This window comes from Urocitellus parryii, chromosome 8, assembly GCF_045843805.1.
Source record: "Urocitellus parryii isolate mUroPar1 chromosome 8, mUroPar1.hap1, whole genome shotgun sequence".
In the NCBI taxonomy this organism is placed as follows: domain Eukaryota; kingdom Metazoa; phylum Chordata; class Mammalia; order Rodentia; family Sciuridae; genus Urocitellus; species Urocitellus parryii.
Window position 1 is genome coordinate 2538794 of NC_135538.1, and position 21403 is coordinate 2560196.

The 21403-nt window shown below is 54.0% G+C and overlaps 1 protein-coding gene across 3 annotated transcripts in view; it reads left to right on the plus strand.

Annotated features, from left to right (window-relative positions):
* The window catches only part of Rps6ka2 (ribosomal protein S6 kinase A2), a 194381-nt gene extending 173802 nt beyond the window's left edge, over nucleotides 1-20579 (plus strand). For all 3 annotated transcript variants that reach the window (XM_026379542.2, XM_026379541.2, XM_026379543.2), the window contains 7 exons: nucleotides 7775-7864; nucleotides 9455-9613; nucleotides 11652-11813; nucleotides 13823-13899; nucleotides 15043-15160; nucleotides 16432-16569; nucleotides 17401-20579. In XM_026379542.2, coding sequence (XP_026235327.1) covers nucleotides 7775-7864; nucleotides 9455-9613; nucleotides 11652-11813; nucleotides 13823-13899; nucleotides 15043-15160; nucleotides 16432-16569; nucleotides 17401-17526 — 870 coding nt within the window. In that variant the 3' untranslated portion in view covers nucleotides 17527-20579. The remainder of the gene's footprint in view (nucleotides 1-7774; nucleotides 7865-9454; nucleotides 9614-11651; nucleotides 11814-13822; nucleotides 13900-15042; nucleotides 15161-16431; nucleotides 16570-17400) is intronic.
* The last annotated feature ends 824 nt before the right edge of the window (nucleotides 20580-21403 follow it).

The following is a 21403-nucleotide window of genomic DNA, read 5'->3' on the forward strand; positions in this document are numbered from 1 at the left end:
GGAGAATCCCAGCCCTGAGCATCCTGGGGGCAGCAGGAAGTCAGTGGACAGAACTCTAGGAAGCCCTTGTGCAGATGAGGTGGACTGCTCCTTTGCTGTTCCTAATGACTCTTCAAGAAGGGGGATGGTAATCTGACCAGGAGCTCTGTGCCAGGGCAGTCCTCCCTGTGACAGAGCAGTGACTCAGAGTGTGGGTTGTTCTGGGAGGAGGTAGGCCACTGGTCACCTCTGCCAAGGTCAAGTCCCGCGCAGGACCGTAGCAGTGCTCTTGTTCTTGGAATTCCATCATGTTTTGCATGATCACTTCTCTGTCTCACCCCTGTGGTTACTGTCACCATAAGATCTACCGTTACAGTTACATTGAAACTGGTTTGCCACAGTGTTCCCGGTCACCAGGATCTCTGGGTTTGCAGATATTTTCAGCTGCATTTTTAAGCTGGGTCCCTGCTCTCTGCCGCACACCCTGTGGAGGGCTTTGGTGAGTGGTGGCTGGAACTGGTCCTGCCATCACTTATCCAGACCACTGGCACTCGCCCAGCCTACTGCGAGGACTCGATGAATGATGGTCGAGTGGAAAGCGGAATTCTCAGGCTTGGTCCCTTTCTGTGGACTTGGCAAGTGTGAGACCATCCAGGTGCTCCACAGGACAGTCTGGCCGCAGGTGGAAAGGGCAGCGTACCTCTTCCTCCTCACAGACCGGCTCGGGCTTGACTCCACACGGACGCTCCTCTGCACGCCAGCCAGGTCAGGACGGTGGGGAAAAGCCCTCTCGGGCCTCAGCACCTCCTCCTCTTGTCAGCTGCATCTTAGCTGCACAGTGACCCTGCGCCCTGCAGCTGGAGACGTCGTGTGGTGACAGACCACTGAGGACTCGTGTAAGACTACAGGTGCCTTTGTTTCCAGGACCTGCCCAGGAGGCTGGTGTACAGCACCATGAGATAGCGTGGCAGAGCTGCAAGCAGGTCGGAGCACAGGGAGCTCTGAAGGAGATGGCAGCAGAGTGGATGGTGGAGTGTTGAAGGTCACTGTGGCTGAGCGGGGTTGAAAGGAAGGAGAAAGGAATTTGGTTGTATTTGAAAGGAAAATGGTTGGTATTTGTGTGCCATCAAGGTGCCATACTCACTTTGTAAGAGTTGAGAGAGGGAGTGTTTTATTTTTTTGTTCTTAGGTCTTTGTGGCTTGGCATAATCATGCGTATGTTCTAGACAGTCTGTTTTGCACAAACAGAAGAATTCCCAGCCATATATTAGAGGCAGAAATCAGGAGGACTAGATAAGTGCATCTGTTCAGATCAGAGCTAATCTGCTACAGAAACCTGCACAGACTTGAAGCTTCTCCCAGGCGTGGTACGTTTGGTGCTCCTTAAGAGATTTCTCGCCTTAGCTAGGCATGGAGCTAACTTAACCAGCCAAACCCACCCAGCCTCTGTCCTCTTTGGCAAACCACCATGTTAGGAATTGCAGAAGGAGCAAAGAAGCAGGAGCCTGAGTCCCCGGGCAGAATTGCGACTGCACTGCCAAGGTCATCCCAGTGTTCTGCTGTGCACAGTCACTTAGTCTCCGAGTGTGCCACTGACATCCCTGGAGAGCAGAGACCTGCCCAGGGTGACCACTGGAGGATGCCTTGCTGGTGAGTGGGCAGCCAGGGCCCTCCCCGCATGGCCCTGGATGCTTGATCAGCCTTTGCACTCCCCGCCTCCCCTTAGGATTAAGGAGCCCAACATTCTGTCCTGCTGGGTCATCAGGCCACTGTGTGAGGCCCAAGTCATGAAAGATGGAGCTGGTTGTGATGATGATGTGGGTGGGCAGCAGGCGGCTGCAGAATCAACAAGCCCTGTGCCTTCAAGAAGAGCTGCCAGAGGGGTTGGACATCCAGGCTTCCAGACATGGGTGTCACCAGCAGCCGTGGAGCTCTGCAGACGACCAGGTGTCTTTTCTGAGAAGCCCAAGCACAGCTACAGACCCCTGTTGCTTCCATGACCAGCTCTGTGTGCCTCGTCCGGGCTCCACAGCCAGGTTAATTGTGTCAAACAGGTTGGGTCTCAGCCTTCCTCTGCCCAAACCCCACCTCCCCTGGTCCCCGTCACTTGGGCAGGATCCAGTCTGGCTGCAGCCTGTAGGACCCATGTTGCCAGCTGGTCACCTCTCCCGCCCCACATTCCTCTCACTGGACCCATCCCCAAGCTGCTCAGAGCACAGGCATCTCCTCCTGTCCCTGAACGTAGGACTCTATTTCTCTATGCCTCGCTCCTGATTCTGTCATCTTGGTACATATCCGTGGTGGCACAGAAAACCCTCACCCGAGGGGACTGTTCCTGCCGCTCTCCCCCTGGCCCACCTTGGCCTCCTCGTGGTACCTGTCACCCCACCTGGGCTGTTTTCCTGCACTGCCTGCCTCCACAGCCCCCACCCAGAAGTCAGACCCAGGGATGAGGGGCCACACGTAGGAATTGCATGGACACAGAACCAGAAGCCATAGCCCAAAAAATGGAATATCAGGATCAGAAATTAAAAGATATTATTATTCTAGTTTTTCTCTTGGCATGTTTTTCCTTCAAACCTGTGTTCCTGGGCTGGGTTGTGGCTCACAGTGGAGAACTCGCCTAGCACATGCAAGGCCCTGGGTTCCATCCTCAGCACCACATAAAAATAAATAAATAAGATTAAGGTATTGTGTCCAATTACAACTAAAAAATAAATATTTAAAACAGAAAAACCTGTGTTCCTGGGAACAGGTACCAGCCACCTCCTCATTAACGGTCCCACTCCCCCTCCAAGCTCCTGGAGGCAGCCCCTGCCCGCCCGCAGCACTCTGTGTCTTGTTCTTACGGTCCTTGTTCGTTCGCCCAGGCAAAAGAATTGAATAGAGTTGCTGGACCTCCAGTTCTTAATCCCAGTGGTGGGCATTGCCTCCAGGCGCAGGGCAGGGCCAGCTCACTCTCCTAAGAGGAGCTTGCTGTTCATTCACAGCGAGCAATGCTCACGTGTCTGGGCTCGTTTTCATACTGTGCATGTAATTTGTCAACCAAAAAAGAAACGGAATTAAGACAGATGCTTGGCCTGAAGAGGGCTTATTTTTAGGGCTGATTGGCATGGAAATTTTGATTTTTTTTCCACCAGGGAAGCACTGAGGCTCTTCTTCTGTCACTTGTCTAAATCAACTTTACAGGAGGAAGTGTCTGCAGATTTCTCAAGCAGTCACAGGCTCTGCTACCTCGCTTCTAACATGTCCCGGAACCTTCTGGCAGGTCAAAGAGTGCCTGCCCAGGGAGTGTGGCCTGCTGCGTGCCTTCAAGGTCTGTCCCTCAGGAGAGAAGAGAGAAAGACGGGGTGGAGGAGCAATGTCAGGAAGGAAGTGAGACCGGCATATCCGTGGTGGCACAGTCTCCTCCTCAGCAGCCTCCTGGGCCACCAGGAATGATGTGTGACACTGCCTGCTTCATCGGCCTGGAATAGCTGTCCACCACGCTGGCCACAGCTGAAGGTGCTTTCAAGGGGGGTGGAGACAGTGTGCTATACAGTGACACGTACCTGTCGCAGGTCCACTGCCTACTGGGCAGAGTCGCATTCCACGGATGCCCTTTCTGCACAGAGGCCGCCAGATGAGAGCAAGGAGAGGGCAGGAGACCTCCACCCTGCCCCTCTGTCCAGACAGCCACATGGAACACACCCTGGCAAGGCACACTCTGAGCATGCCTACTAGGACCCCTCCCCAGGCTGTGTGTTAATGAAGAGAATAAAACAGGATAATTATAAAATTCTCAGAAGAAAGACTCGATCCACCACAACTTGTTGTTGGTAGAAGAAAATCAACAATATCAAATCCCAAGAAAGTGACCCCACAAAGAAGAAATCCAGGGGTGCTCACTGGACGGTCCTTCCCTGGCACTTCTGAACAGTCGCTCCCACCCAGCTGCCCGGCCACTGAAGCAGGGCGGTCACCTCGCCCCACCCTCTCCATGGGGCTTCTCCTTCACACTCTGGTTGTGGGTTTGATCTGGACTCTTCCCCGAAGGCCTGGTCCCCGGGACAGCAGCACAGAGGTGGGGACTTGGGAAGGCCTGGACCTCATGGTGGTTTGGCCCATTGGGAGAGTCACAGCCACAAGATTATAGGCAGGCAGTGAAACCCAGGAGAGGAACCTAAGTGGAGCAAGTCCGTCACCGGGTGTGCCCTGGGAGGTGTGCCTCATTCCGTCCCGGCATCTCTCTGTCTCTCTGCCTGCTCACCTCGGTCACCGAGAGCTGCGAAGCTCTGCTCTGCCACACCGCCCACCACAATGTGCTGCCTCACGCCAGCCCAGAGCCTGACCACACACTGGAGCTGCTGACGTCACGAGCCATGGAGGTTGTCTTTCTCAGGAGTTTGCCACAAAAAGCTGACAAACACATTTAAGTAGTTTACCCTTCCTGCAAACATAAAAGTAAAAATTCAGCAAAACTTTACAGAGAAAGAGTGACGACAAACCACCCCACACTCTGACAGCATCAGGTGTGAACAGATCCGGTCTGCGTGTGCAGTCAGCGTGGCCCAGGCAGGATTTGAAATGATCCAGGTTAGGGGAGGTGGACAGCTGGGAGGGTAGGTATGCCACACGTGGCATGTCCCTTCCAGACAGGTTCTCTGTTCCCCACCTTCCCCTCCTCGCTGCCCCGTGGCTAAGAGCCACACCCACAGTGTGGTGGCCTTGCCTCTGGCCTGCAGGCATTCTGCATTGACCGGTGAACACTGTATTGAAAGGGGGAACATGGGGCTCTCCACCCCAGCAGTCTCTCTGGTTTCTGCAGCCCTTGGGCAGTGGCTGCTCTGTGCCATCCCCAGGAGCTGTCCCTTACCAGCTCCCTGTAGTGTCCACACACTACAGGAGCCCGTCCCTCAGCAGAACCTTTACAGACCCCTCTGTGTGTGACATCTGATGTTCTCCTGGGGCCTTTAACCAAACGCTTTCTACCCCTGACATCACCCTTCTGTGTGACTTTGGCTTGAGGGGAAGATTCAGAGATAAAAACCAAAAGTGATGTTTCAGTGCAGAAATGTGACAGGTCACCGCCACCTGGTCCCCTCCTGAAATCATAAGGATGATTGTATTTTATCCCTGTCACGAGATTGACTCTTGTATCAAGGGCTTTCTGTTGGCCAGCTGGGCATTGATACATGTCAGTTAATCTTGGTGGAAGCCCCAGAAGATGCCCACAGGTATCCCAGACTTTACAGATGGAAACGCTGAGGCTCCAGAGGCCAGGGTACCCACCAGGACCCCAGCACTGTAGACGGTGAAGCCAGGACTCGGCTCCGGGCAAGCCACCCCAGGACCAGGCCACCGCTCACCTGGCCTCCAGGGAGGTACAGACCTTTCTCCACCTGTGGCTCTCAATGGGACCTGGACCTCCAACACATAAGGCCAAGCGCCAGGAAGGGGAGCACCAAGGCTGAGCTGCCACGCCACCGCGTGCTCTCACCTGCAGCTGCACACCCTCCTGCCACGGGGGCAGTCAGACCATCACTCATGACAGCTACTCACACTTCCAGAAGGAGCAGCAGAACCGCTTGGACCCTTCAGCTTCTTCTCCACACAGCACTGCCCCCTGAGGACCTGGACCCAGTACCCTCTCTTGTATTCCTTCCTTTACCCAGTGCCAGAGCGGCTCAGAGAACAGCTGGTTTGTTGCATTCAGAGGTACTTCAGGGGTTCCACCAAATAAATCACTTTGGAAGGTTTGAATATTCCACTTATAATGTAATAAAAAAGCCATGCACATATTCAACTGTCTATCAGATTATAACAAATTAGTGACATGGTTGCTCCGGGTGTCAGAACTCAGGTGGCTCACATTTGCACACACACATTCACTTATTTTATAATCTTAAAAATGTTTTTGAAATGTCATTGAGATCTTAAAGTCTTTAAAAAAACAACTGTTTACAAATACTATTACTATAAATTGATTTGTGACTTACATCTAAAGAGCACATAATAAAATAGATACCAGGGTGAACACACAAGTCAACCACGTGTAATCCTCAGGTGGTTTCCTGTAATCACATTGTTCTTATATCTAAGTTTTTGAATAGATAATACATTTGCATAGTGTAGAATTCACAGATTGTGAGAGGACACAGCTAGGTCTCCTGCCCCTGGCCCTGGCACCTGGTCCCCTCCCCAGGGGAAGCTGGTCGTTCACCTTCTCTCTTTCCTCCAGGGTTATTTATGCAGACACAGGAAGTAGAATGTCTACTTATGTTCCCTCCCTGTTTTTAAAACAAGTGACAGCTGGGGTGCACCTGTGCTACGTCTGCCCTTCTCTTTGCTTGTCCTGACAAGTGTCCCTGGCTGCAGGGAAATGCTCCTCTTGTTTATCTGCATCCTGTTCCTTTACATGGGGACCAAATGGACTTATACTGAGAGTACATCACTCTATCATGGAATTGTCTTTAGAAACAATGATATGAATGTAATTCAGCCTTCTCAGATTGCAAAGAGACCCAGCCCAGGGGGATGGGATGCCCATAGGTGGTCACGTTGGAGATCAGGACCCAGTTGACCACACCCACCCCAGGGGTGTAAAGACAGTTTGCAGCACAGGTGGGCCATGACTTCTTCAGGAGCCTCCGCCCATGGAAGGACTCTTTATGAGCGTCTGCTTCAGGTCGATGCCTTCTGTGTTGGCCTACATCAGAAACACAGATCATCCCAGTGTCCTAGCTAAACCTTTAGCAGAGTAAAATGTGCTAGGCAGAGAGATTTTGTGTCAAGAAAGGGAGCCGCACTGGTTCTCCTGTTCAGCATTATCGACCTTTAGGACTTGCACCGTGTGGCTCGTGGGATCAGGCAGGCTTGGGCACGGCAGGGCTCTTCGTAAGTGAGGGGAGGAGAGTACATCACTGATCACCAGCAGGAAGGCGAAGGCTAGCCTAGCATGGGGTTCATCTCAACCAAAGACACCAGGCCGTGTGCAGAGCTTCCCCGAGCGTCCTCAGGGTGGTAGAGTAGCTTGATGGTGACGTGACTGCCTTCTCCAGAGTGGCATTTGAGATCAGGTGGACTTGGGGGCAAGGAGGCAGTGTGTCGGGGTTCAGAAGGTGACTTCTGCTCTGAGTGTCTTGCAACACAGGAGCGGTGGGCTTCTCACGAATGGGTCCCCTCCCCACCTGCCCACACAAAGGAAGCGGAAGCAAGGGAGTGAGGGGGCATCTGGCATGTTGGCCGTCCCGGGCCAGCAGCACAGCCAAGTCTGTTCCAAAGCAGGCCTGATTCTTGACACTGGCCAGGCAAAGCCATCCGTTTTCTTGGGAAAAGCAATTTTTTCAGCTCTCCCAAGACATTGGGAGGCAATGAAACGAGAAAGATCTCCCCCTGGTCTCAGCCCCAGGCACACCCAGCCTGTGGTTAGCCATGCCCAGCATCTCCTGGAGAGAAGCTGGCACTTCACCTTATTTTGTGGCTGGTGTGGAGAACAAGGCAGAGGCCCTGTGGCTGGAGGCTCAAGCTACTCAGGCTGGTGTGGGGAACACAAGTTCTGTGATTTAGGTCTTATGATACCTCAAGTCTGAAGGCTCACACACCTGATTTTTAAATGAATCTCTTATGCTGCCTTAGAGAAAGGACTGGCCCTGAACTTTGAGAAGAGTCTAAGTGGTCTTGATGGTGTGAGGCTGGAGGACATGGGAAGGGGAGGCAGAATGGGGAGGCCAGGTAGGGCCAGTCCTTATCCAGACCCTAGTCTGAAAGGGTTCTGCAGCAAACCTCTCACTGCCACATACCACGTTTGTTCCAGATCATCGACAAGAGCAAAAGAGACCCCTCAGAAGAGATCGAGATCCTCCTGCGGTATGGCCAGCACCCAAACATCATCACCCTCAAAGACGTGAGTGGCCTCTGCTCTTCCTTTCTTTGGCTGATGCAGACATCCCCCCCTTTACTCAGGGCAGGCTCCACAGGGCTCCAGTGCTTACCAGGCCTAGGGCAGCAGCTCCTCCTGCCCCTGCGCACTCTGCGACTGTCATCCCAACCTGCTGGACCTGCATGTACCTCCTGAGGCAGCTCCCCCACTCCTTCCAAATCACATGATGTGTGCGCCACAGAGACAGCACCTTCATGAACCTGCTGTCTGTCCTCATCCGCCACTGTAACAGGAAGTGGGGGAGGTCTGGGTGCAGGCAGTGAGAAATAGGTAAGAACCTCTCTCTGTGAGGTGGTTCTGGTCCCTTTCCCTGGCCAGGGGGAAGGAGCAGGAATTGGCCACCTGGAGCATCAGGAAGCCCAGGAAGGCCTGTGGGGTGCAGGGCTGAGGGTTGGGGACAGGAGGCGATTCTCCTCCTCCTCCCCTCCCGCTCAGATTTAAGTTATTCCAGCATCACAGGTCCAGAGCCTCTAGGCCCAGGGCCACCTCCATGTCCCTCCAGGTCCTCAGGCTTCAGTTCATTCCCAAGAAGCCTGAGGAGCAAGGGTCTCAGGTACAGAGAGCCTGAGTGGGCTCCCTCCGGTCCTCGGGCTGCAGGTGCCTCCACCACACAGGTTCAGCGTGCTCTCCTTGGGGTCTTTATTACGTCACATTCACAAGCAGAGACTCCCTCAGCCTCCCAAGCCACTTCTGCTGCATTTGGGATAAGCGATTCCAGGCCGGCCAAAAGTAGAACATTGTCAAAAAAACAAAGCTTGTGACTTTTGAGTTCACAAGCTCAAAAACAGACACCAAAAAACATGAATAAAAAGTAAAATCATGCCAAAATTAACTTTACATCTTTTATTAAGTTCAAAGTTAGGCAAATTATTTCAGCAGTTTGTTCTGGATATTTGTCTCTTAAATGATGATTAGTGAGCTAAAAATAAGCATATGTTTGTCCTTTGCTCCGTTTTGCATCAAGTTCTCAGGGCTTGATGCCCTGGGCTCCGCATGTGCCTGGTGACTGGGTGCACGCATGGTCTTCACACACGTGATGGGCACAAACGTGGCCAGAGTTTTTGTTTTTTGTTTTTTTTAATTGAGTTTTTGAGATTAAAGCCAGCATAGACAAAAGCCTTCTCTTTTTGTCACCCCCGTGGAAGGAAAGCATGGCTCCCTCGGGCCTACTTGGTAAAGTGAGGCACAAGGACATCACTGGGGCTGCTTGGAGAAGCAGGACCCCGGACTCCACCCTGGCAGTGGGATGCTGCAGTCGCGCCACCTGTGTCTGCCTCACCAAGGCCAGCGGTGTCCCTGGACGGTCCACTTCAGCCAAACTCGACTGCTCTGAGTGTCTTGCAACACTCACAGGCCTTGCTTGCTCTGACTGCAGTTGGCAGTCAGGTGTCAAAGTTGTTTTCTCCCCGAGAGCCACCTGGCCTGACTGGACCAGATCATAGTCTGTCCCCCCAGCTTCTCTCCTCTGCCCAGGTCACCAGGACTGCCCTCCCTGGGCTGGCTGTGAGAGTGACAGCCAGGTCCTGGAGCTCTGTGCCCTCCTCTGGCCCCCAGGTGTACGATGACGGCAAGTACGTGTACCTGGTGATGGAGCTGATGCGTGGCGGGGAGCTCCTCGACCGCATCCTCCGGCAGCGGTACTTCTCGGAGCGCGAGGCCAGTGACGTGCTGTGCACCATCACCAAGACCATGGACTACCTGCACTCCCAGGGGGTAAGGCGCAGGGCAGGCGGCGGTGCTGGACAGCAGGGCCTCTGGGGGCAGCTGGAGCCTGCAGGAGTCCTGGCTTCCAGGCAGGACAGTCCCTGAGCTCCCTCCAGGGAGGACATCCCTGAGCTCCTCCCAGGTCACAGCTAATCTGGGCCTCCATGAGGGAATAAGGAAGAAAATGCTCTTTTCCCTCCACCCATCTGAGGCTCATTGGCAGAAGATCTGTAAAATAGACCGATGGAAGGCCGGGGAGCAAGAGAGGAACAGACAGTTATTCAGGGCAGCAACTGGGCAGGTGGACCCATGGGGACTGGTGGAAGACCAGGGCCATTTAGCTCTGTTCTGTCCTGGGCTGATAGGGTCTAGATTAGACCTATCTAGGTACCTACCTGGTACATTCTGCCACCTATCTAGGGTCTAAAATCATTTGTGCCCGTAGTGTGTGCTGGAGTTGAGTTAATAAATTACATTTACTTCTAGCAACTTTAGCCAAAAAAAAAAAAAAATTCTCTGGCCTTGATAAAAAGAAGTTTAGAACTTTCATTACTGGCAATGCGTAAAGCTGGATTCGTTAACAGAGGCCCAGAATACTGCCTGCAGAGAGGGCAGCGGCAGCTGGTCTTCACATAGCCATCACACGTTCCGGGCTGAGCTAAGCTCATCAGTTACTGAATCCTAAAGTCTAGACCATGTCCTTTGCACAGACAAGAGACAGAGCACAGGAAGGCTAAGGACCTCACCTCTGGTCACACGCTGGCTGCAGACCGCACTCCTAGCCTCCCAGGTGCAGCCACCATAGGACACCTCCCTCCATCTGCCTCTCTTTCCTTCCCAGCATTCTCACGAAGCCTGCAATTCCATCTTGGCCAGCTGTCTGCAAGGTGTAAACTTTCAAAATGTCATCATCTCGGAACTGTCATCCCAGCTACTGGGGAGGTTTAGGCAGGGGGATCACAGGTTCAAGACCAGCCTGAGTGACTTAATAAGACCCTATCTCAAAATAAAAAGGGCCTGGGATGTAGTTCAGTGGCAGAGCCCTTGTCTGGCATGCAGGAGATCCTGGGCTCGATCACCAGCAGCATTAAAAAAAAAAAAAAAAGAATATTCTCCCAGGACAGGGCCACACAGTGGGTCCTTTTTGCATAGTCTGGGGGTGTTAAGCATGGTTTCCCCAACAGTCAAACTCTAGAGCAGCCTCTTTGGATGAGGGTTTTGCAGATGTTCTTCTGTTTAATGGGGGGGGGGGGCGACGGGGTAATGGAACTGAAACCAAAACCCTTCATCTCCTTGTCCTCGGGAGTCTTTGAACTGAGCCTGATTGCCAGAGTGTGTCCCTTTAATTTCCCTCATGGTCCTCTCCCTGGGTTGTAACAGAACAGTTGGGACATTCAGGTCCAAGCCAGGAAGGCACACGCCACATGTCTTCACAATGGTCCTCTGTTCCCTCAGAAGACTTCGCTTTGTGCCCTAAATAGCTGGTCTGCTTTGAAGTGGCGCCAGCACTGCCATTGTGACAGCTTTCACTGTCCGGTGGGTCATGCTCCAGCGCAGATGCCTCTCGCAGCACAGATGCACTTACAGAGTGTCTGTGTGGCCCTGAGTCCCAGCCATTGTCACCGAGTCAGCACACCAGTGACCGTAGTACTCACTGTGCTCCCCAGCCCCTGCAGTCCCTGGCCATAGTGGGCACAAGGTCTACAACTCACGGATGAGGATGTCCTAGGAACACTTTTATTCCTGTTTCCTTGCCTCGCCCTCTGGGCAGTGCCCCACTGAGCCGTCCCCTTATCTTGGACAGGTGCTTGTTTATTTATTGGCTCATCCATTCCTTCATCGTAAAAGCCAGTGTGTGGGTGCTTGGTCTTGAGTGACCGGCAGGAGTGAAGGGAGCCGGGGCCCTCTGGAGCATGAGCTTCTGGTCACACGGCGGCTCGCCTGCTGCCCTGGGACCTGGCCTACGTAAACAGTGCCCAGTGACCTTCCCTCCTGGGCACACCTCCTCTCTCCTGCTCACGCCTGCCTCGTGATTCCTGCCCTGCAGGTTGTCCACCGGGACCTGAAGCCAAGTAACATCCTATACATGGACGAGTCCGGAAACCCTGAATCCATCCGAATCTGTGACTTTGGGTTTGCCAAGCAGCTGCGAGCCGAGAATGGGCTGCTCATGACGCCCTGCTACACGGCGAATTTTGTGGCCCCTGAGGTAAGGCCCCTCCCACCCAGGGAAAATCAGACCCCTTGGACCCCAGGAGGTGCCCTGCCTCTCCCACAGCCAAACCACTGGAGGGCTGAGGTATTAAGGCATCTCCATGTGCGTCTGCAGTGGCACCAGGAAGTACCAGAGAGAACCTGCTGTAGGGAATCAAGGCATCAGCCCATCTCAACAGTTACTGTTACCATTTTACTTTCCTAATTGAAAAAACTTAAATGGCAACACTTCCTGTAAAAGGTGCCGAGGATCTGGACCAAATCTGCATGCTTGCTACTGTGATGAGAAGCCAGGGCCTCCAGGCTTCTTTCACAGCAGAGGGAGATGAGTGTTCTTTGCAGTATAGTTCTCGCTCCAAAGTGTCAGCAGCTGCAGGATTCAGAACACTGGGGTTCTGAAGGCTCGCCCACAGGCACAGGCCCTCCCTCTCCCTGCCCATCACTGCAGACCATCTCAGCAAAGCCATCTTGCGGACACCCCTTCACAAGTGCGGGTGGAGATGCAGCTGGGGCAGTAGGGCAGGGCCAGGAGGCACTGAGAGGTTCTCCAGGAGCTCTGCGTCTGCTGAAGCAACCTGTGGCCCCTTTGAAAATAACCTGGCTCTAAGTTCCACAGTGCCTCATATCCAAGTTAATATTGATGGCCTGCAGAGGGGAAAGTGATTTTTCTTCAACCATTACCAGTTCTTTGTTGGAATGAACCCTTGAAACAAAGACAGATGAGCAAAAAAAAAACAAACAGGTTTTGGTCACTTCGGGTATGGGAGCCACTCCGCAGTGGGGCGCTCTAGGAGCTGCCTAGAGCTCTGATTCCGAAGCATCGTCCACCCAGAACAGGGGCCTCTTCAGGAAGTGACAGGACAGAGGCGCACCTGGAGCCCCTGGGCAGCCACTGAGGGAGGGACTGACGGCAGATGTCGGCTGACAGTGATGCTGGCCCATGTGTATGCAGGCAGGCCCAGGGTGTTCTGTCCTCACAAACCTGTGTCACCTTCAGGGAAGTGGAGAGCGGACAGAGAGCTCTCCTGCACTGACTGCGTGGCTCTCAGCTCAACAGCCTCAGGCCAGCAAGGCGTGTTTGGAGAGGCACGTTCTGGGGTCCCGAGGCCTTGGGTCTGTTGACCAGAGAAGGCTATATTGTTGAGTAACTCGGCCATTTTTACAAAGCACTGCTGATTTTTCCTGTGCTCACTGTATGGACAGGGTGTGTACAGCCAGCTGCGTTCATAGGTGCAGGACAGGCTCGCTCAGCGTGCTCAGCGATAGAAGGTCACTGGCCAGTGGATCATGAAGCTGGAGCTTGCATCTGGAGCTTTCAGTTCATTCAGTGTGTGCTGGCTGCGCCTGCGTGTCACGGCACAGCTCTCAGGGGCAGGGAGGCACAAACACAAGGCAGGCTCTTCGCCCTTATCTCAGGGGAAGCTGACCAAAGCTCCTGACCCCATTTAATCCAGAAACCTAGGTCATCCTTGACCATCCCTGCCACTTTCTCCCCACCTTATTCAACTCTAAAAAGATTGGAGAATTGCCCTCTGTTGGAGTAGATGATCCTAGGCCACCTCAGTAGCTCCTCCGACTACACACTCAACAGAGCTGATGCATTTCTCCACTTCTGTTTGTAGCAGTGTTATTCACAGTAGCCCAAAGTGGAAGCAATGCAAGGTCCATCGTGGGTGGATTGGTGAACAACGTGTGTGTACATGGGATGGAATATCACTTAAAACAGAAGGGGATCCTGGCACGTGCCACACGGATGAACCTTAAATAAGCCAGGCACAAAAAGACAAATATTGTATAATTCTACTTACACGAGGTTCCGAGAGCCTGGCAAGCACTGTGGCACTGTGTGCTCTCTGTGAGGGATCCTGCTACAGCACTCACGGCGTCTGTGTACTAGGGAGCAACAGGCCTGCCCTGCTATTCCCCATCCACCCTCTGTGTCCCTGGTAGACACACTGGGCACGTGAGTTGCCTATTCAAACATCTACTGCTGTCCCTGCCTAGGTCCTCAAGCGGCAAGGCTATGACGCGGCATGTGATGTCTGGAGTTTGGGGATCCTGTTATACACCATGCTGGCAGGGTAAGGATGGCCTCACAGGGTGTCAGTTGCAGGTGGCATTCCTCCACAGTAGGCAGAGTCCCCTGTGGCTGGTCCCACCCTGGCTCATGTGGGGGCAGATGCCTGCCGTGTGTAGGCAACACGCCTAGGTTTGGGGTGAACCCTCTCAGACTTCTGAAGAGCAAGAATAAGAAATGCAGCCATGCATTTTCCTCCAACTCTGCCTGTCAACAAAACCCCCAGGCCTTGTGCCTTCTAACCCATGTTCTCTCTGCTGCACCTGCCACTCTTGAAAGGAGCCACCTCTGTGCCTGAGAAACATCCTTCTGAGCCAGAGGCATCTGCAGAGGCTTCTGGGTCAAGTGGCCTCTTTGAAGGTGCTTGCCAGTTAGTGACTCTCACAGCTGCCAGACACATACAGGCTAGTCCACAGTGACAAGGTGTGTGGCCTTATAGCAAGAGACCTTGTCTGCCCCTGGACAGGTCCCCCTTCACTAGCTCTGAGTCCTGGGTGAAGCCCCAACCTGTAAGTGAGGAGAGGCTTCTTCTAACCAGGAAGGACTGGGATCCTACATTTGCAGGTCTGTGGAGCCCGTGTTGGACATAGACCCCATCCTGCCTGCTATGGCGAAGGCCCTCACAGGAGGAGGCTGGCCTGTCTTAGGTGTTGCATGATAAACCTACAGTTAGCATCCCCCACAAGGGGCAGGGCTTTGTGGTCCAGGTTTGGCAGAGGAACACAGAGCTCTTGCTGACACCGTGGGTCAACCTGCCATCTCTCATGCTGGTCACATGGTGCTGTCTGTGCCTGGCATATTGCATGCCAGTGGGCTTGTGACCACTACCATTCCCACCACTGTATTAGTTACCCGTTTTGCAATTGAGACTCAAAGAATTGGTTTGTCTAAGAACCCAGACTGGTAATGGGTCAACCTTGGGTCTCTCAGACCTTAAGCCTCAGCTCTCATCACTACACCATAGAAACTGCATCCCCAGCACAGCTCCACATCAACAGTGTGGGGAGAGTCATGTTAGGAGGCACTTTAGCCTCACCATGAACCTGGGGCTTAGAAAACACCAGGGGAAAGAAAGCAGTCCTTCCCTTTAGCAACAAAGTGTCAGTGTTGAGTGCAGATTGTAAAATGAAACTCGCCCCTTACACAGATTCACCCCTTTTGCAAATGGACCCGATGACACTCCAGAGGAGATCCTGGCCAGGATTGGCAGCGGGAAGTATGCCCTCTCGGGGGGCAACTGGGACTCGATATCCGACGCGGCAAAGGTGAGTGCACGTCCAGTGTTCCCGCTTCCCACTCCTGAGAGGCCCTGAGGGTGCCCTCCACGTAAGGGGTGGAGAGACTTTTCCTCATAGCTTAAAACCTACTGGTGGAGGAAATGGGGCAGGATACAGTGGAGGTGACGTTAGTGGGTGTCGTGGAGGTCCCGTGGAGGTGATGGTAGAGGAAATAGTGGAGGTGGCAGTAGTGGAGGTCCTGTGGAGGTGATGGTAGAGGATAGAGAGGAGGTGACGGGGCAGGTGATGGTGAAGGGAAGGCAGCTGTGCTTTAGGGTCTCGGGCGCTGACAACCCAGGACTCCCACTCTGTCTGAAGTGCGTACAGGAATTGTCTTAATTCTCTATTCCCAAAGCTGAGCCTCAGGCCAAGATTAGGTGCCCATGCTTGTTTGGAAGGTGGTCTTGGGGACTTGGAACAGGGGCACCTCCAGGAAGGATTAAGGAGGGTCATGTTTTCAACACTGAAAGGCACTGGACTTCTCTGCGGGGGGCACTGTTGCCGCACGTAGCGTTTCTCCCTCGAGGTGATGTCCATACCTTCTCTGAACAATCCTTCACATCAGGCGTGCTCCCTGATGCCTGTGTTCCAGGGCGAGTGTGGTGCAGGGGCTCAAGGAAGGAGAGTGGAGAGAACGTGGACCTCGCCCTGGTCCTCCCTGGGCAGTGCCATGGCAGGTGCCATGGCTGTAGGGCCCCAAGTTCAGAACAGGGAGGTGAGGTCTGCCTCCTGGTGATGAGGCGTCACAGAGCAGATGCATCCAGATGTTCCGGGTCTTGTGTGCGATGCAGGTGTGTGCCACACTCGTGTGTGGCTCTGTGGGAGGTGGACCACTGTCTTCAAACACTGAGGGACTTCTGTTATTACCTTACCACCAAACAAGAATTGCCTTGTTTGAATGAGGGCCCACTGGCATAGGTAATGGCTGCAGATGGTCAATTCTACAGCGACTGTTACTCGGAGTGAATATCTGTAGATAGTCCTTAATAAAACGTAACTCCGTGTTGTTGAGTTGGTTTCTCTGTGTGGGATGTTCATTATTTCAACTTCTCCCTTTGGAAGGATATCATTTTACTAAAATAGTATTTCAGCACCTCTGCGCATCATTGAAGGTTCCCTTGAAGGTAAGACTTTAGTGAAAGGCCGGCCTTCTCAGAAGGCTGAGTTGGTGATGGTTGAAAAGCACGTGCATGCTCATGACCATGGACTGCAGCGGCTTCCTCCCAGAACCACTCTAACCACCCAACACCCTCCCACAGGACGTTGTGTCCCGGATGCTCCACGTGGACCCACAGCAGCGCCTGACAGCAGTGCAAGTACTAAAACACCCGTGGATTGTCAACAGGGAGTTCCTGTCCCAGAACCAGCTGAGCAGACAGGACGTGCACCTGGTGAAGGTACCAGCCAGCAGTGGGGACACACAGTGAACACGGGAAACCTAGAACAGGTCTGACACCTCAAGGTTCATTTGAGGAGACCAAAGTGCACCAGAGAGTCACCAGTTCCAGGCACAAACAGGTGTCCTTGGGTCCTGTCATCTCTTTCATCACACATATGCAGTCACATGCAGGGCTCAGGTTTGCATGAGAATGTCTGCAGGTGGGGGGTGGCAGGTGCCATGGCTGTAGGGCCCCAAGTTCAAGAGCCCTCAATTCTAGACTGGAGGCCTGCAGAGGTCCCCATCAGCAGCTGACACTTGGAGCAGAGTCATCTCTCGGGCAACCCTGTTTCTGGACATTTCTAAGTCCCGCCCTGCAGGACTTGCTCTGTCCCATGTGGAGTGATCCATTCTGGTCCACCCCGGTGAATCAGAGCTGACCTAGCATCATCTGTGCCTGTGCACACAGCTCCAGAGTGAAAACTTGAGCTCGACACACCCCGGCACTGGCTGGAGACGTGTTCCTGGAGACCCACAGGCCCCAGCACAGGCCTGGCCTCCCTGTGAGAGTGAGGGGATCATGTGACCTCCTCCTGGGGCTCCACATGATCCTGAATACCCCAGGCACGAGCAGCACATGAGGCTGGCGTGGGATGGTGGCAGGGTGCAGTGGAAATAAGGCACATGGTGTAGCCACTGCCCGTGGGCACTTCAGGAGCTCCCTGCCTGGTTCTCCAGCAGCCCTGGAGTGAGGTCCCATCCCCCTCCTTGCCCGGGGGCATGCACGTCTCCAGCTCCCACGCAGGAGCAGCTGGGCAGTGCTCAGCCCCGCCCTCCCCTCCTCTTGCAGGGTGCCATGGCAGCCACCTACTTTGCTCTGAACAGGACACCTCAGGCACCGCGGCTGGAGCCTGTGCTGTCCTCCAGCCTGGCCCAACGCAGGGGCATGAAGAGACTCACATCCACCAGGTTGTAGCGGCCATGGCCAGACGCTGCCCTGCCTCCTGCCCAGCATCCTCTCAGGCTCGCAGACGCTGCCGCAGGGCCCCACTTATGGCACCTCGAGGGACCACACATCCAACACGAAGGCAGAGCTGGCCTTCGCTGTTTCTGTGTTTCCTTTTTGCCCAGAAAGGGTCCTGACCTGGTGACTTCTCTGAGCCACACCACAGCAACCTTGCCACCTGCTCTCCTTCAATTCTGAGCGAAACCAAATGAGTGCACATCACCTCACATCGCCACGTTGGAGCCAGGTCCCCTGGGTCTCGGGGGCTTTTCATGTCATGGCTTGTGTTTATGGGGAGACATCCTCTCCAGCCTTGAAGCCAGAGATTGGTCAGATCCCCTCCATAGGCATCCCTCATTACAGAGGAGGACCACAGTGTGGTCCACCACTGCCTGGGTTAGCACTGGGTCCTCCAGGTTAGACACTAGGTCCCTGCAAAGCTGTCCAAAGAACTGTCCCTTATGCCCTCCGACACCTGAGTGAGGTGCGGGGTGGACTCCTGCCTCCATCACTGCCTGGATCAGGGCAGAGAGCCCACCCAGGAGTCAGGAAGCAGGTCTCTGCTCCCAGACCCCCAGTTCACCAGTGCAGAGAGGACCCCCACAGGAACAAGCAGGGCGGAGCTCCTGGCACCCCACAGAGGCTCTGAGCATGCTCCCTCCCCTGGCCTCTGGTCCAGGGAGCCCCTCTGGAGGGTACAGCTCTGCTCTGCTGACACCGTAGCCCCCCACATGCCCACCCAAGGTGGAGGTCCACTGTGTGCACTCTCCAGAGAACTGCAGAGTTTGAGGAGTGGGCTCTTCTGCCTCCCCAGCCTTCCTCAGGCTTTCTGGAGAGGACGGGCAGACGAGGCCCACCCAAAGGCAGAGGGCCTGTCTCCACCAGGAGGGAGGCACTGAGTGGGGCAGTGGTCTTGTGCTGTTTTGTGTTCCTGTTACATAGATCTGTTTTTAAATCGGCATTTCAGTGATGTCAGTGTCCCTGGTGTGGTGTGTGCCCTGGAGGGCCCTTGGCCCAGGGCGGGCCCAGCTACGCACCCTTTGTGGAATAAAACCAAATGAGAAGCTTCCTGGAGGCTGGCCCAGGCCCAGCCTCCAGGAGTGACTCCTGTGGTCCCCGAGCTCCAGCAGGGATGCTGGGACACCCTCCACAGGCTCCACGGACTCTCCATCTTTCTCTTTCCTCCGTCTCATTCACCCTAGGACTCAGCTCCCCGCTCCCCAACAAAGTGCTGCGTTCTGGAGAACACTCCTTAGCTTGGTCTAATTGTTTTCAGGCCTTAAAATATAAACTTGTTCCACAAGCTTTATTCCATGAGGCTTTTTACTTTGTTTAGAGAACCCTGAGAGGTGGGGTTCAGCTTGCATACCTGCTCCCGCAGTGCTGCTGGGCACTCCTCTTGTTTTCTCAGTGCAGAACGCTTTTCCCCAAGGCTAAACTGATGTCCCGATGGCTGTGGGCTTTGGCTTTGGATAATCTCACTTCTTGTCAGAAACCTAGGGAAAAGGGGTGGCCCCAGTCACAGTTCACCCTGGAAATGAGCAAAAACCCTTGAATCTGGCCTGCTCCATGGGCACAAGCAGCCCACAGCCGCTGGCCTGGGTGGCTGGGTTCCAAGGAGGAGAGGATGGGCAAGTGGTGAGGCGCATCCCGGAGGCGGCCTGCGAGGGCTCCCATGGCCTGCGCCCTCTTCTCCAGCAGTGCCCGTTTCTATGCCTTACGCTCTAAACCACAAGCATGCCAAAGGGACCAGGAGGCGGCACACCAAACTCTGCTTGACATGAGTCACCCTGCGCGCCCGCCAGAGGATGTCCGCTCAGCCCTGCCGAGTCTGTAAAACGCCTGACCTTCCCACCCCCACCCAGAACAAAATGACACCCGACGTCCTTCTGCAGAAAGCCCAAAGAAGTTGTGGGGACCACCTTCAACTCAACTTGAAAGGGTGGTTTCGGAGCAGCGGGGGTGTGTGATGCCGGTGTCCCTGGACCTGCCACTAGATGAGAGGCCCCGGATGCGTTGCAGAAATGACACAGGCTCCCAGGAGGTTCGGTAGCCCTTCCTGCCCATGCAGAGCACGTGATCCCTCTGAACAGCACACACCACAGAATCCGCCATGAGCAACCCAGCCCACACCCAGGCCTCCTTCCCCAGGCTGAGCGGTCCTTCAGGCCACCCTCCAGGGCCCATCTGACAATCCTCATTTGGGAGGAGCCTGGTATACACACCCAGAGTCAGCGTGGAAGACCAAGGAATCGCTCATCCCAAGGTCAGGCCTGCAGGGACTTTGCACTACACTGGAAGTTTGGGAGCCTGGTTAGCTTTGCAAGGGCGATGGCCTCTAATGTCAACCAGCACTGCTTACAGTTGGCATCGCTTCTGAGGATGCGCGCGGGATCTTTGCCTAGCGCTTTTCGCTCTCCGTTCCATTTCGGACTTGCTTTGTTGCCCCTCACCTTTCTGAGAGTCATCAGCGTGCTAGAACAGAAGAGGACACTGCAGGTCCCCAGGTGTGGGGGACAGTGGAGGGGACTCCATGCAGCGTCCTGGTTGTCCTGTCGAACTCGCTTCTCACCCAGCTCCTCCACCTCAGCACTTTGTTTACAAGCTCAGCAGTTATGTTTACAGATCGTTTCATGTCAGCGCTTTGTATTTGCGTTTGAGACGGCGGCCACTGTACAGGTATTTATTATGCTTTCCAGAATTTCAGATTAGATTTTTTTTGAATAAACATGGGTTTTATGAAGTGTGGTATTTTTCTAGCACAGCAAGGGCCTCTGGACCTTCTGTGTGGTTACTGATAACAGTCCACAGACAGGCTCCTTCCTTCTCTGTCCCCTCCCACCGTGTCCACGCTGCTGCCTCAGTTGCCACCTCACCATACCTTGTGGCAGTGGGCAGATCCCTGCCTCTCCAGATGGAGCCCCTGTGTGTGCATGCGTGTTGTGCACGTGTGCAGAGGAACAGTTCCTGAGTTCCTCTGTCCAGGAGCAGCGTGAGCTGTCTATGTGGGAGTGCGGACACGTGCATGTGTTCCTGCGTGTTTGTGTGTGCATTTGAGTGTCTGAAGCGTGCACTCCTGTGAGGAGCTCTGCTGTGTGTTGGGATGGGTGTGTCCATGGGAGACAGTCCACAGTTGTGTTATCAGCAAAATAGATGACCCAGGGTGGCTTCGGGGACAGTCCTCTTGTGTTCTGCCACCTGGCCTCACAGGCCCATCCTTTCTAAAACAGAAGGAAAACATCTGCACTGTTGTCTGTGGCTCTTCTCTTCCTGCTTGGTGAATACCCAGTCGGCGCCTGTCAGCAGGAACACACAGGCCACATACCGCATGCCACACCAACACGCATGCGTCTGCGACATTCATGCTGCTACGTAAACGCCCATGTTCTAGGCTGCCCTAGCAGAGAGGGGCTCTTCCTGAACCCCACAGACTTTCGTAGAGACAGGAGCATGGGAAAGTCTGCAGGAATGTCAGAACAAACAATAGATGCTCCGGAAATCCTGCCTTCTCCACACCCCGGGGAGTGCTCACAAAACACAGCCCAAAGATGTGTGAGCTGGAAATGTCCACCTTACTTTTCTATATGAATAATCTTCTGTTGTTACAGCAAATCCTCAATCCCGTGACACAGAACAACAAAATTCACTCTTTTTCAGTTTTGCACGTCAGAAGTCCCAGGTGGGTCTCCCAGGGCTAAAGAAAGCTGGTTCCACCTGGGGCCAGGGAGAAGCTGTTCTCTCACTTCCAGCTTCTAGAGACCCCCGTGTTCCTGGCACCTCCTTCTGACTCACTGGGGACAGGAGAACCCTTCCCACTTAATTTTTGTATAGACAAAATTTATATATA